Raw genomic sequence first — 15,915 nt, 5'->3', positions numbered from 1 at the left:
CGTAGGAGGGAAAGGATAAAGATGCAAAATATCTTCACTACTGTATTGCCCACTTCTCCTTTTCATTTGCTAAACATACTACAAAATCTCTCAGAGCATAAAAAGTTGGGTAAATTAATTCATTTTCTCTCTTATTCAATGCAAGTTCATCACATTTGTAAGCATTGTAAAATTAATAAAAAACTTTTTAATCTCTTAATCTATAATTTCTGATAGTCTATGATAATATAAAACCCTAAAAGAATATGTGTATTCTTTCAGCAGAATATTAGGGATTCTCCATTTATAAGGAAACCCTGACCTTTGTAAACATAACTAGATGTACAGGTCTTGTACACATTTTTCAAAAGCCTTTTGGTTTGTTTGGGGTTTTTTAGAATCCCTGGAAAGCGACAGATGATGCTGTCATTCTCTTTTAACTTAGCATTGATCTTTAATTTGCTAGTTGTGCTGTATTTCACGTATACAAATAAGGTATTAGTATTGCTGTTGGAACTTTCCTCTTTAGAATGTTTCAGTTTTACTATTAGAAATGAACGTGTTCCCTTTTTAGGGTATATTTTATTGGCTACTGACATGATAATGTAAACTTGGAAAGGGAGTTGAATTAGAAAAGAATGAACTGGGGCTGTTCAGCCTGCAGAAGAGAAGGCTCAGAGGGATTGATTGCATTCTTATCGATGCACACAAATACCTAGAGTGAGGGAGTAAATAGGACAAAGCCAAACTTTTCTCAGTGACATCCAGCGCCAGCATGAGAGGAAATGGGCACAAACGGAAGTGTAAGAAATTCAATTTCATTAGAAGAAAAACTTTTTTTTACTGTGCAGGTAGTCAGATACCTAAGAGGTTCCACTGAAAAGTGGGGCATTTGTGCCCTTGGAGAGATATAAACCCAGCTGGGCACAGTTCTGGACAAACTTCTGTGTCTGGCTGTTCTCTGAGCAAGTATGTTTGTCTAGATGATTTCCAGAGCCACTTGCAGCATCTGCAACTTTGCAAGTTTATGTGGATGAGCTGTAGTATGTTTTCTAGGCATGTTTAGTCAGAGGCTGTAGTAGAAGATTACTGGCCATTTCAGGATTTAATTTTTTTAAGAATTCATAAATTTTAGGTCTTTTGTGTAGTTAGTGGTCAGAGCAAGGTGAGAGAGCAAGATGGGCAAGAGGCAAGGTTTCAAGATAATGCCAGATCTATAAAAGGTTGTTGGATAGTGAGGGATATATTCTGCATTCTTTGTGCATAAGCACAATTAGTCTCTCTCCTTCAGAGAAACCGAAGTTAGAAGATAGATGCCCCAGACTAATTTGTTTTAAAATGTGTTTAGTAAATGAAAAGGAGAAATCAAGAGCTTCTGACAGTAAAATTGGAATGCAGCATTTTGTACTGTATTGGTATGATTATTAAGCTTTGTTTATCAGTTCCATGAGATAGAAAGTCACATGCCCCTTTCATGCAGAGGTGGATGCCAGCTGGTAGTCTTTTTAAAGTCCATTCACTTTACTGTAAAATTCAGGTCTTGGCATTATAAACTTATGCTTGGAATTTGTCATCCTTAGTGATAAGTTTGATATATACTGATATATAATACTGATATTTTGGTTCAACAGTGGGTACAATTCGTATTAAACAATTCTTTGGCTCAGTACAGCAACTCCTCTTAGGAGATGAAATGTGGTGAAATGACACACTTATTTACCTGCATTCAAAAATGTTGCAGAGCAAGAGATAATCTGTAATGTGTCCAATTGAAAATAAAGAGAGATTCTGACTGAGCAGTATATAAATACTATATTTTGGACTTGGTCAGAATACTCAGGTTAACATTCATAAACTTTTCAAAACTTTAATGGAATCCATAATCATTCCTGTTGTCACACAGACAGTACATTTTCATGATGCTTCTTCTGTTAACACGTTGCTGGGATGCCATTTTAGTACTGACTCAGTGGGAATTTCATCATTAGCTGCATCACTGACTGTGTAGTAGCAGGGAGCATGGCACAGTAGGAGCATATCTGTGGATCACAGCAACTGCTACTGACTATTTTAGTCCAACCTACAGATACTGTGGTGAGGAGGGGATGGGTTACTTTAGAGTAAGTCTCATCTGACCTTCTGATTGAATGTTGTTGCTGCTTGTGGGGTTTGAAGAGGTCTGAAGGAAACTGAGGTCCATGAACTTTTACTTCTTGAGAACTGGGCAATCCAGCTGGGTTTATCAGCTATTTGCTGTGACACATAGGTGATTTTATCCTGAATGGATCACTCCAAATGTGAATTACTCCACCAGTCATCATGTAAAACCTCAGAGATGGAAGCTGAGCTTATTTGCACCTGGGGAGGTTTTTGCACTGGAGAAGTTGATCCTTGAACTTTCAATGGGCTTGGTCATTGGCTGACCAAAAGCACCAGGAAAGGGAGAGGAACTATAGCAGCCCATTTGTATAAGTCCAATGGAAATATCAAGATTTCCTGTGTGATTTTTGTCTGAGGAAATAGACAGAAGCATTGACTTCCCTAATGTCAACACTCTTGAAGCTTTTCCCCTGGTCATCCAAAAGTCCAGGGCCTGGAAATATTTGAACTGGCAGGAGTGAATTGATGTCAAGTTTTTAGAGAACCAGCAGCTGCATTTTTAAGAAGCTGTCTACCAGTGGAAAAAGCTTCATCAGCTTGCACCTCTGCCAGAGTAAGCCAGCAGCCCTTCAACAGCCTGGTCTCTCTGTCCTAGTGCTCTGCTGCAGCTGAGCAATACTCTGGGGAAGTCTTTGTAATTGAACCAAAAATCATATCTGTGCCTTTAAGCAGGAAACATTCATTTCTGCTGATAGTTTTAGACTTGAGGAAAAGACCTAAGTAATTATAAGAAATGGCATACAGACTTTTTTTGTTTCAAACTAAATGCTCAGCAGCACGGGTCTGGAGCTGTTCTGCAGGTAATCTAAATTACTTTCATGGCTTGTAGCAGCACATAAAATACTTGTAGTTGAGGTAGCTAAAATTTAAAGGCTTTGTAGGATACTTGAGCTGTCAGGGTAGATGCTATTCTTATTAATCAGCTCCTTAGACTCTGAACACAATTGATTTAAAAAGAAAATGGTTTTTTGATATCCATTTGTTTCTGGGCCTACTTTTGTGCTAATGTTTGGAAAACTTAAGTATAGGAACCTATGAAAGAATAAGTTATAACTAATAGTTTATTTGAGAAACTCCTTTTTCCTGTTCCTGGATTGTTTGTGAAGTGCTGATATTTTCTCAGAAATGAATTTATAATTTAAAATACCTTACTGGACATTTTTGTGATATTTTATTGTAGAAATGTTGATGTTGTTTAGGAACATGATCATTGTACTGCTCTGAATTTAAATTTGAAGCCTCTGCTTTATATATTACCTAATATTCCTCATTTTTGATAGTTCAGTGGGGTTTATTTATGGAAATTATCTGCATAAAGAGCACAAAGGTCTACAAGATAAACTCAAAAAAACGTAATGAACTTCTCATGAGCTTTTTTTCCCTACTCAAAATTAATAATGATGAAATCATCTCTGAAACACATTGTACCTTCTGGGGAAGATGTAGAAATGTATTCTCAGTTTAGATTTTTGACTAAGTGACTACTTATGGAAAATTTTCTCTCAAAATATAAAGTTCTTTCAGATTTTGCTTTATGGTTCATTGGTGCATGATTCAGTTCAGCTTATTTAACAAGGAGTATGATCTGCCATGTTGTATTTCTCTGCTCATCTTTTTTCATTTACTTTTCGTTATTCTATTAACGTTTCTAAAATGAGACTAAATTTACCCCGGTCAGACAAAGCAATGTCAAAGCCTTGAGTGAACTTTATCAATGTCTGGATTTCACTATCTTTCCATAGATATTTAGTCTGAGGTTTTTGGGTTTTTTTTTTAATGGAGGAGGAGGCAGAAAACCAACAAAAAACCCACACTCATTTGTGAACAGAGAAACCCAAACTTTTGCAGGTTCATTAATTATGAATATTACATAGGTTCTAAATTATGCAGGAGAACATAGGCAGGCAAGGTGTAATCCTGAAGGGCTTTGTCTTGCAAGGTGTGGGCTTGGTGTAAGGCCAATCTGTTAATGACACAACACACATGCTCAGGTGAAGATACAAAGTGTGGTCACTTATTGTTAGGTGTCTTATGGTATTAGGGTCTTTCATTTCCTCAAAGATTTATCAAGCCATGTGCACAACAAAGCTTTGTAACACTAGAATCCTTTTAGGACTCCTTGAAGTCATATCCAAGGCTTGACTGGGAACAGATACTGAGTGAGGGAGAGCTGACTTGCAGTGAGTAGGAATAGGACAAGGAAATATTTAATCTTTCAGAAAGCTGAGCATAAGCCTTTCTGTGCTGTTGCATAGAATATGAATGAAAAATGGTTTATGCCAAGATTCCCTGTGGAGATAAAAGAGATCACCATGTTACCGACATTAGTGATGGCTGACATGGAATGTACCTTCATAGGGGAAGGGTTTATTATTTAAATTGAGGCCAAGTATCTTTGCTGCACATCCCACTTCTTGATCTATGCTGACCTTTCTGTTAATTGAATTTAAACAAGTACAACACCTGAAATAGCTGAAAATCTTTCTAAAGGCATCTCTGCAAAATCCAGGGTAACTAGATGACACTTCAAAAAAAAAATTGTCAATGAAGGCCAAGGGAAAATGATAGCTAGAGTCCCATTTTAAGGTCTTCTTCTATTAAATGCATTGGAAAATTCAAATTAGGAAAGTCAAGTGAAAATAAATTCTCACAGTGATAGTCAGTTTCCTTTATTCAGATATAATATCACTTTTTGGACAGCAACTGGACTGTGGAATGACAGGCGTTTGTCTAACAGAAAGAGCTGAAAAAAATCTATGTACAGTGTTATCAAACAACATGTGATATTAAAGACTGTTAGTTTCAAAGTGCCTCTTCAGTGTTCACAACTTTTTGCAGAGTGCCAGTCATAGCATGCCCTTCATTCACAGAAATGAAGACTCTTTCCTTATTGCGGCACAAAAAATTTTTCTTTATTTAATAACAATTTTGCAGAATAATTCATCCTTTACCAGCTAAGCAGTGAAAAAACTCTGAACATTAGATTTAATTTACAGGTGCAAGACTAGTCACAGATTGTTTCAGTTCCACTCTTACAGGAGCATTGGACCAATATTAGTGTTCATAATCACTCTGCTGTTCTTACAGTGATTTGTTACTTTTACATTTTCCTTGGCCTGTACTCTAGTAAGGGTAATTGAACCAATTAGAATGTAGTAGATTGGGAATAATTATTTATACATTGGCGATCTCAATTAGTGCTTCTTTTCTCACAGAAATGGTCAAGAAATTTAGAAATACTGATATTTTGGTACAACAGTAATAAAAGATGACCAATTTTTTTTTTTTTTTTGGAATGGCAATTAAGGCTTTGAAACTAGTGAAGGTAGAGAACAGTACCTGAATAAACCATTTCAGGTTTTATAAGACCCTTTCTATTTGGTCATGTATAAATATATCTGTTAATTTTGGGAGGAGAGAAAATGAGGAGCAATCATCTAATTATTAATTCTGATGCTGTCCATTACAGATCTGTTGCAGAAGCCACAGAGGTTGATCTCAACATGAGAGTTGGATTGCATACAGGCAGGGTGCTCTGTGGGGTCCTGGGTCTCCGAAAATGGCAATATGATGTCTGGTCAAATGATGTGACATTAGCTAATGTAATGGAAGCTGGAGGACTGCCTGGGTAAGTCTGAAAAAAAAAAACCATAGGGGAAAAGAAATAGAAAACTCTATTGGTGAAGAATTTCTTCCATTTTCAAGGCATTTGCAACATAATTGCTATTGATGAAAAGGATTGTGTTTGGCAGGAGTAATCAATGTATTATGTGATTTATCCTGTGGAATTTTACAAATGATCTTGATATTTGTATAAGTAATAGGTTAGATTAGAAGTAAAACATTTTAAAACAAAATCGTTTTTAGAAGTTGCTGAATATAAAAAGTAGGAATGAGACAATATTAGAAATGTAAGAATGCTAGACTTTGATCATTTCATGTTACAAAAGTAGCCATTCCAGGAAATTTTTACCCTTGCACACCTCTATATTTTGAGGGGGAAGGGGGATGTCTTGCTCCTTTTTGACCAGATTTCCAACACTAGTTGTATGCTGTAGAAAAGACATACCAGTTTATGAGCTCAGATATTGATGAGATTTGCAAATGATACAGTAGCACATAAACCTGCAGCCGACCCATGGGGCATGTCCTGGAATGTTAAGTACTCATTGCACAGCCGTGGACACAATTTGAATAAATACAGTGAACATTTGCAAAGGTGCATGGGTGTTCTCCATGTAGCTCACATTTGGACTAGGACCTGCCATACTCTTTTTGATTTTTACGAGATCTTGATTGCTGTGCAGAAGGACAAAGGAACCAATTAATTTTTTTGTGATAATGATGAATTTTATTTATTGCATACATCTACTTCAGATAATTTTGGCAGTGTATTTTATGTATTCATTATCCTAAAGTTACCCAGTGGAAAAAAATCTGAACACATGTTTATAGAGGAAAAACGTAAAATTTTTTCAGATATCTTTTCTGAAGACATTTCAAATATATGGAGTCTTTCAGGAGAAAATTTGAAAACTTTTTCAATATAAGAAAACTCAAAAATAATATTAAAGATTGGTGTATTGCCAAAACAAAGTGAGTCAGAAAGCTGCCTACAAAACAGAGTGGATGAATTATATGAGTCAGACATGTGAAGTGAGACAGAAAAAGAAATTTCTGCTTTATACACAAGAGAGGTTTGGAGTGTGACGTCACAAGTTTTAAACAGCAGGATGTTTTTCCAAGCAGCCGTTGAGGTAAAAACTTAAGAAGGCCACACAATGTAGAAGATCATGTTCAGACCCTCACTTTCTACAAAATGGCAAATCTGCAAGTGTTTGGATAGACAACAGCTATCTTTCTGTTAACTTTGCCTAAGTTTAGAAAATGCATGTAATAGAATTTTTTCTATGTTCAATTTGGCTAGAAGTACAAAACCTAACTTTTTTTGGGGGGTTTTTTTTTTGGGGAGGGGGAGTGGGTTTTTTGTTTTGTTTTGTTTTGTTTTTACATTAAACCTATGGTCTTGCATGTAAATCGACCTGTTGACTTCTTTATGAACTTTTGTACAGGAGTAAATTTTGGTAGCAATAAGGTCATAATGTATCTTTGCCTTAAACAATAATCTCTAATTTTCTCTCCAGGAAAGTTCACATTACAAAGACCACCTTAGAGTGCCTAAATGGGGACTACGAGGTAGAACCAGGATATGGTCATGAAAGGAATAGTTTCTTGAAGAAGCATAATATTGAAACATATTTTATTGTGCCATCCCATCGTAGGAAGGTATGCTTATTCAGTGATATATTTTCATAATTTAAAAACTGTTCTGTGCTATTCTGAAAGCAGAGACAATGCTTGTTTGTTTTGTTGTTGTTGTTTTTTCCCTGAAAACTCTTCAAACACTCTTGAAGGCTCAGCGTTTACCATTTACTCAAAATGGTAACATTTTGGGTCTCAGCATGCGGTGAGGTGGTGACAGTGGTTTTCCAACAGGCGCGACTGTAGTCACACCTTTCCTCCTCAAAGGGTTACTGAGCACAGTCTTTTGTTCTACTGAAAAATGTTTCTTGTGACCTCAGTAGGAGTTTGAAAGTCCATAACTGTTGTTTAAACACTTTCAATTTTGTAAACCTTTTCTACGTCACATGAGGCTTGTCTTTGAAGTTATCTATCATAACATGATAACAGCCAAGAGAAACTTCATTGCCTTTTATGTCAGCCATAGAAATTGGGATACAGATTTTTTCACCCTTATCTTCTGTAACTCTGTGCAAATAAGTTTAATTCAGGGATTTTCACCTTCAAGGGGAAAAATATAGTACCAAATTCTGAAAATATTGGTCAGGTTTTAAAATGATGTCTTTATACACACCAGCTTTTTAAGCTGTCAAAACTCCATATTTAAGGGTTTTAACCATCAAGTGTCTGAGAAAAACATAACCACAAAGAAACAGGTGATCTTGAATATCATATCTCCGATCAGTTTTTTGGTCTTAATTTGATGACTCTGTGAGTTTTTATGAAAATGTTGGGAGTCCAGTCACCAGGGTAATTTGATTCTGGGATTGAAAATCCCATTGCTTTATTCTGGAAAGGCTGCTGGAAGAGTGATTTTATGTACTTCCTCTAAAGCATTTTCTTATTAGAGAGATTGAGTTTTCTCTTGCACTATGAAAATCATGCAATTTCACATTTTGTTCCTCTGGTATATATGATTAAATTCAGTTTTAGATAATATGAAAGAAAACAGTCGGAAAAACAGCAGGTTAGATTCCGCTTTGGCAGTCAGTGAGAGTGGTTTTTGGTGGCGTTTTTGAAATCAGTACTAGCATTTTTTAGGAAATCAGTATTTCCTAAAGTAATCAATCCCAAGAAGGAAGAAAATGCTAGGGAGAGTTTATTCAAGGTAGGTGTGTTGCCTATTTCTGCTAGATTGTTTGTCTTGGTTTTCTGTTGTTTTAACACCTTCAGCATTATGTATCGTTTCATTTTTGTGTTATAATTTATCAGGTTTATTTCATATTGAGGAAATAAATAGTGGAATTTCAGGAAATTTTTCCACAGGTTGGTTCAAAAGGACAAGGAGAGACAAAAGGGAATTAATGAGACTTTTACATAGAAAAACTGTGTTGTGTCAATTGTGCTACAAAAAACCGTGACTGAGGAACAGAAGCTTGACAATCACATATGGAAGGAAGCCAGGTCAATGCACGTTTAATCTGCAAGAATGAGAGTGTACTGCTGTGAGAGCACACATTTCTTTGTCTTTGTGAGATTGCTGAGAAACTGCTGGTGATTGTTGAGAAGGGACTGCTCTGTTTGTCATCAGCTACATAAACCCAGATGCTATCTTACCCATGGGTGTCGCTGAAGAGTGTGGAAATGGCAGATGCTGCTCCACAGCTTGGCTAGCAGTAGCTCTCCGGCGTGCATCAGTGGCGTGTCAGCCAAGAAAGAATCCCTTCATGAATTTTACTGGTGTTGACTGGTTTCTCCACTGGACTCACAGGTCAATCAGCAAACCACTTTGCTGTTTGTCACAGTCCATCACAGCCATGCCCCATCTTTGTACACTTGCATACTGATCACGGACCACAAGCTACATAATAGCACATTTGCCTTCTAAATCAACTCCTGCTGTTCCCTCCTAGCCCAATTCATTCATTGCCTCTTTAGAGACATAAAAATAGGAGGCTACCCATGAAGCACAGACAAGACAGAGTTTCACCTGGCAAATGCAGGTATCTTCTGGTTTAATACTGCATGCCTTCCTCTTGAACCTCAGCAGTTGAAATGCAGTTTTTATTCTTTATATCTCATCTCTGACATTACCGTGAGCTGACTCAGGCAGGTATGATACCAAATGGAATAAAAATCAACGTTATGAGCAACAGATGTACAAGAATATGTTAAACAATATTTGTTTAGAAGACACATGCCCCACATTCTTCTATATTTGGTCTGACAGGGAAATTTTTCATCACGGTCACTCTAGCCAAGAATGATAGTCACAGTGTTAGATGACTCATTCATGTACCAGGTACTTTTTAAATATGAACAAATTATAAATTATTCCCATCTTTTAAATCTTCTGTCGAATCAGCTAACTTTTGTGATCTGATCTGCTTGCTGGTTAAATGTGAGAGCACCACTAAGCAGCCACTGAAGGAATAAATTTCTTTTTCTTTTGTTACAGTTTTTATTTTGGTAAAGAATATATTAGTCTATTATTATCTATTAGTCTATGCAGTCAACAGCTTTTTGTCCACCTGGAGACCAGTGAAAAGTGGTGTCCCACAGTGGTCAGTGGGGAGGCCACTACTGTTCAGTATCCTTGTCAATGACATGGAAGTCCAGCAAGTTTGCTGATGACACCAAGCTGTGTAGAGCAGTCATTATGCTGGAAGGAAGGGATGCCATCTAGAGGGACCTGGGCAGGCTTGAGAGGTGGGGCTGTGTGAACCTCATGAAGCTCAAGAAAGCCAGCAACAGCTGGGTCAGGGCAATCTTAGGTACACTTACAGGTTGGTGAGATTGACTGAGAATACCCTGAGGATAAGAACTTGGGAGTGATGGTTGATGAAAGCTCAACACGAGCTGGCAGTGTGCGCTCACAGCCCAGAAAACCAAGAGTGCCTTGGGCTGCCTCAAAAAGAGAGTAGCCAGCAAGTCAAAGGAGATGATTCTGCCTCTCTACTCTGCTCTGTAAGACCTCACCCGCAGTTTTGTTGTGGTACCCCCGCCATAAGTTCCTTCCTCCAACAAGGAACTGTTGGAGCAAGTCCAAAGGAAGACCATAAAGTTGGCAAGCAGACTGGAGCACCTCCCCCACAAAGACAGGTTGAGAAAATCAGGGCTCTTCAGCCTGGAGAAGGTAAAGTTGTGTGGAGACATGACAGCAATTTCCAGTATCTGAAGGGGGCCTACAGGGAAGCCAGAGAGAGAGACTCTTCAGCAGGAGCTGTAGTGATAGGACAAGGAGTAATGCCTTCCGACTGAAAGAGAGTTGGTTAGGTTACTTGTTAGAAAGAAATACTTCACTGTGAGGGTGGAACAGTTTGCCCAGAGAATCTAGGCATGCTCCAACCCTGAGAGTGTTCAAGGCCAGTTTGGATGAGGCTTTAAACAAACTGGTCTTGCGGAAGGTGTTCCTGCCTGCGGTAGGGGTTTGGAACTAGATGATCATTAAGGTCCTTTCCAACCCAAACCATTTTATGATTCCATTACTATTGTTATTATTAAGTAATATTTATGCATAATTTACTGGATTACATTCAGCTCCTAAACAGACTTATATAATGAATCTGATTCGCACCAACAGAATTTTTTTTAATTAAAAGAATCTTTTTTGCTGACTTTCATAGTTAAAAACTTATGGAAAGGTGCTTTTTTTAATATGTGTTCCCTGATAGATACCCTGGTAAAGTTACTAGCTTTTTAAAAGCCATCACATTTCTCTTAAGTAAAGTTTGATTATACCTTCTTGATATTTTATATTGATATTAATACTTACAGTCACGTGACTAAAATACTGCACTGAGAGAAAATTTGAAAATTTTGATTTATGTAAGTAGAAACAAATCTGACCATACACGTGAATGCCTTTATGGGCTTTTAAAGTAGATTTGATCCAGATAGAAAAACATATATTTCCATTTAATTTATAAAATTGAATATATTAAATATTCACAAGATTCATACTCCATGCTTTAGAAACATGATTATTATCTGTTAGTTTCAAAAAATTCTAACTTTGTGAAGCACAGTAAATATTACTTTATATGGATTTTATTTCAAGGAAAAAAAAATCTAGGCGGTACGTCTTAATCTCAGTGCCCCTTACAAGAACTTTATAACTGTTTAGACCAGCTGAATAACTTTTTCTACTAATGATTTCTTGGTAACTCACCTGACTAATCCTTGTTATGACTTTCAAACTGTTTGCCTAAAATTTAATTTATTTTAATTTAATTTTTTAATAGACTGTATCTGGCTTTCATCAGAATCTTTTGTTCTTTCATTGTCAGCGCTGACAGTAGTCAAAACATTTTTGCCTCAGTTTTTCTAGTGGTGTGGCTGACTCCCAGAAGCGCAGCAGAGGTAGGGGCTTAGCTGGACTGTCTGCTTCATTTTTTTGGTTGCCCTAGAAAGTCTGATTCTCCTGCAGTAAAACACCTCTGTGGTTGGTGCAGCCTCAGTTATACCTGAGTGGTTTTTTATTTGGCCTCACTTCTTTGTATTTATTGCAGCAATTCACTCTGTGGTGGCACCTCTCTAGTTTTGAAGGGACTCCTTGTTTCAAAAGCTGAGAAAACAGCCCAGCACAGCCAATTAAGTAAAATTCCTAAAGGTACTTCTACAAATAGCTGAGCAGTGATGAGAAGTGATCAAGTTTTCATGAAGGGAACAATTTCTCAGAATGTGTTAGTTTTTGCCTTTACAGAAGTTGCCTGCCATCACTGTTGCCAGCTTTAAAGGAACCTGCTTCATGGTGTAACTTTGCTGGCTCCAGAGACAAGGGAGAGATAAATACTGCTGTGTACTGTCAGCAATTCAGAGATGGGACTCCACTTAGGTGCAAGCAAGAAGTCATTTGTTGTAAAGTTCTGAAGTTGTGAAGTCACCTATTCTAACTAAAACTAGGTTTATACACTCTTACAGTTTTGAATGAAATTTTCCACTGCCAAGCAATAATCACATTATTAATGTTACTTAGCAGTATTGGTTAACCACAATCTTACAGGTGCAGTCTTACATGACTACCTTAAAACAAAGTACCACATTCCTTTTTGCTTCCTCCTTTACATTTCTATTTGATGTTCCCATGGTTTCTGGCCTACAAGGGCCAAGATGTCCCCACCATCCACCATCTCCCTAGTACTCTCTGCTGCACTGCCCAGCTGCCTCCCCAGAGTGTACCATTAACAGGAATAGAGCTATGTCCAGGAATGGAAGTCATTGAGTGCAAAGATCATAGGGAAGCACTGTTGATACAATTTACAAATTATTCCTGTGTCTTCATAAGTGTCTCTTGGATTTTAGAGTCTACCTCAAACATAATCAATAATTGCCTTCCAATAGGTTGTAAATCACCATCTGCAAAATTTCTTTTAATGCATTAGTGAGTTATTCACCAATGGGGTTATTCAAATATATTAGTTGCCTTCTGTTTGTGGCAGTGTAAATCACATGCTATCCACACCTACTATTTGAATAGCACAGAAAGATGGACAGTCATGAAAAATCCATGAAAGTGAGTACTATATCTGTTTGCCCTTTGGAAACTAGACTTTTCTCTGAAGAGATTGACACTTTTCTTTCCTCCCTTACCATGCACACACAAAGCCATGCCAAGCAGTCTCAGTAAATTCTTTCTGTGGCTTGGACAGCCCTGCTTTCTTATCTGAATTCTCTGAGCAATACTATGCCCACTCTGAAAATGCAGGTGAATACCACTTTTTTTTTCTGAATCTTTATTTAGTTATCCAGCCAGAGGGAAGTGGATGCTGGTTAGAGGTATGGTGCTCTGTGTCCTGTCTGGTTTGCTGTGTTGAATCATGCCCTAAACATTCCAATTCAGATGGCTAAAACCACAGTTTTATTTTTGCCAAAAAACTAATCATAGCAAAAAAAAAAAAAAAAAAAAAAAACCAAACCAAAACAGTAGTACATTTAAAAAGGGTAATTAAAGCAATGTTTCAGGAAGAGGAAATTACTATTTTCAGTCTTTTGAATTTTAGGAAAAATTAGCTGAAAGATTGATGACTGTTAATAAGTAAACACATCTTAGGAGCATCCTTTGGAAAATATTCTATTTAAAATATAAAATCTCTTGAAATGCCAGAATTCTCTGGAAGAATTATCTACAGTACACACCTGTGGCATAATTTATTGTCAACTGCAGAGGATTTACAGCTCAGAATCAACAATTTCTCTGACTCATGACAAAATAGGGAGAGATTCAGCAAACTGAGATTCACACAGAATCACACAGAATCAACTTAGGCTGGAAAAGATCTTTGAGAACATCAAGTCCAAGCTATGACCAAGCACCATCATCTCAACTAGACCATAGCACTGAGTGGCACATCTAGTCTTTTCTTAAACACCTTGAGGACTGCTGACTCCACCACTTCTCTGGGTAGCCCATTCTAGTGCCCAGTCACCCTTTCTGTATTTGTTCTAACTTGCATGCCACAGCTGCAAGAAAAGTGGCTAAGGCTGTCATATCACTTTGATATTTTGTTGTTTCATCTAGCATAAACTAATGATTGTAAGCATCCTGCATTGCAGTCCTCACACCACAGAGTAACAGGAAAACAGACAAATTTTTCATCAGCCTTTTTGAAAAGGCAGTATTTTTTTCTTGGCATACATCCTTCTTTACTAGGCTCTACATCTCCCCATCACCAGACAACAGGTTTTGTCAGCTTATGTCTTTCCTGTGGCTGATTTGATTCTTTTCCCCCCAGCATGGAATGAATGTTATGCAATATAGCAGAGAGAAAATAACATAGATTCACAATGATGTTTTTGCTTTGTATAGATGAAATACATAGAGACTACCTATGCTTGTCTTTTGACTTTATTGTTAATTTACTGTTGGCAACTGGAATGTTTCACAGGGTGAACTAATCTTGGGATGCTTTCTATCATGTCTTAATAATACTCTAATTGAGCTTTTAACAGTGAAAGAATTTTATGCCTATAATCCATGTATTACTAGGAGTTTTTAATAGAAATTTGTTGCATTTTGTCTGACCTGATTAAAAGAAGAAAAAGAAGGCTACAGAAGGAAGTAATTGAGTGATATGATAGGTCTAAAATTGCTGCACCTAATCTTTTTAATTTATTACTTCCATTCAAAATGAAGTTCCATCCATATTTGTGGGAAATTTATTTCTTTCAAAGTTGATTTGATTTAACCATTCTGGTTAAGTCTGAGGGAACATACTACACTGTTCTCATATGGTGTTCTTTTTCCAATCATGTAAAATTTGGTTTTTTTCCACAGAGCACTTATGTCCCAGTAAATCCTCCTGTATGCCTAACAGATCCCTAAGATTTTTTTGGCATCTTACTCTTCTAAAAATATTCAGTTTACTTTGTTTCAAGGATTTTTTAATAGTTCTTGTAAGCTGTGAATTTTCTGGACAAATAGATTCTGATATTTTTACCTAAGCGACTGTATGCTTACCAGCCCTTACGGAGTGCTAGAGCTCTGAATCTGAAACTGTTAGTAGTGACAGAAAAAGAGAGCTTCCCATTTAATGAAGGGAATATAAAAACTTAACCCACTACTCATAAAAACTCTTTCCTTTATTAGCACATTGCAAGCAAAAATGTATTTGACAAAATTCTTCTAATGTGAAATGCTGCACGTCAGGCATCTGAGTCCATATCTGGGCACAAACTGAAGATTTCTTCTTTCAAACTGACAGCTACCTGTAGCTGCTGCTGCCACCATGACTGTGAGAGTCCAGGGGTGGTCTTTCTGCTCAACAGGTCACAGCTTCTTCCAAGGAATTTAACTAGAGATCTGAATGCATAATTTGGGTGTTTCAGATTTTAACACCCTAGATATACCTTAGCAGAGCCAATTTAACAGATAGGCACACAGCCATTTAATGGAAGCTCTAGCTTGTATCTGGACAGGGGCTGTTCTGTGCCTGAGACTTTGCATTGCCCAAGCTGGAATAAACAAACTCAAACACTGGAAATAAATTGCTTGTGTTACTACGCAGCAAACGCAAACAGAAGAACAATGTCTGTGTTGCAGAGTGTACTGCTCTACATCTTCAGGATTGCTCCTGCTCTAGCTATGAAGCTGCTAGTGCATCATCATCATCGGTGTGAAAGCCTGCAGTTTGGGCTGTCATTGATAGAATTAGTTATGTGCTCTAGTATCATTCTCTCTTTTTCTTCCTCCATAAATGTGGAATCTGTACAAGGAAAGATGTAGGGCACTGGTAGAAGATTTTTCTCTGTTGTTGATCTCCTAGATATTGGTTTTTCCTTTACAACTGCTAAAAACTTTTTCTATATTTTCTGGTAAAATCCCTAATACACTTTCTTACTGGATAGCTGAGGTGTGATAAGTAAAAAGTATCATAAGGGCAGTAGAAAAAATGTCTGATGATTTTAGCTACAGGAAGATGGAAAAAAAAGTAAAATAAATGTGCTCATCTATCTTAGGACAAAATGTCTTGAAGATAGTCATGGAACAAATATTACCACCAGGAGACTTGGTCCTGCCTGCCTGAAGATAGAAAA

At 37.2% G+C, this 15,915-nt stretch overlaps 1 protein-coding gene across 1 annotated transcript in view; it reads left to right on the top strand.

Moving 5' to 3' along the window:
- The window catches only part of ADCY1 (adenylate cyclase 1), a 144,963-nt gene that overhangs the window by 89,265 nt on the left and 39,783 nt on the right, over positions 1-15,915 (top strand). The window contains exons 6-7 of the mRNA XM_059838983.1: positions 5,609-5,767; positions 7,284-7,425. Of these exons, the coding sequence (XP_059694966.1) occupies positions 5,609-5,767; positions 7,284-7,425 (301 nt within the window). The remainder of the gene's footprint in view (positions 1-5,608; positions 5,768-7,283; positions 7,426-15,915) is intronic.

This window comes from Haemorhous mexicanus, chromosome 1 (assembly GCF_027477595.1).
Source record: "Haemorhous mexicanus isolate bHaeMex1 chromosome 1, bHaeMex1.pri, whole genome shotgun sequence".
In the NCBI taxonomy this organism is placed as follows: Eukaryota; Metazoa; Chordata; class Aves; order Passeriformes; family Fringillidae; genus Haemorhous; species Haemorhous mexicanus.
The sequence above is the reverse complement of the archived record's forward strand: the minus strand, read 5'-3'. Positions and strand labels throughout refer to the sequence as shown.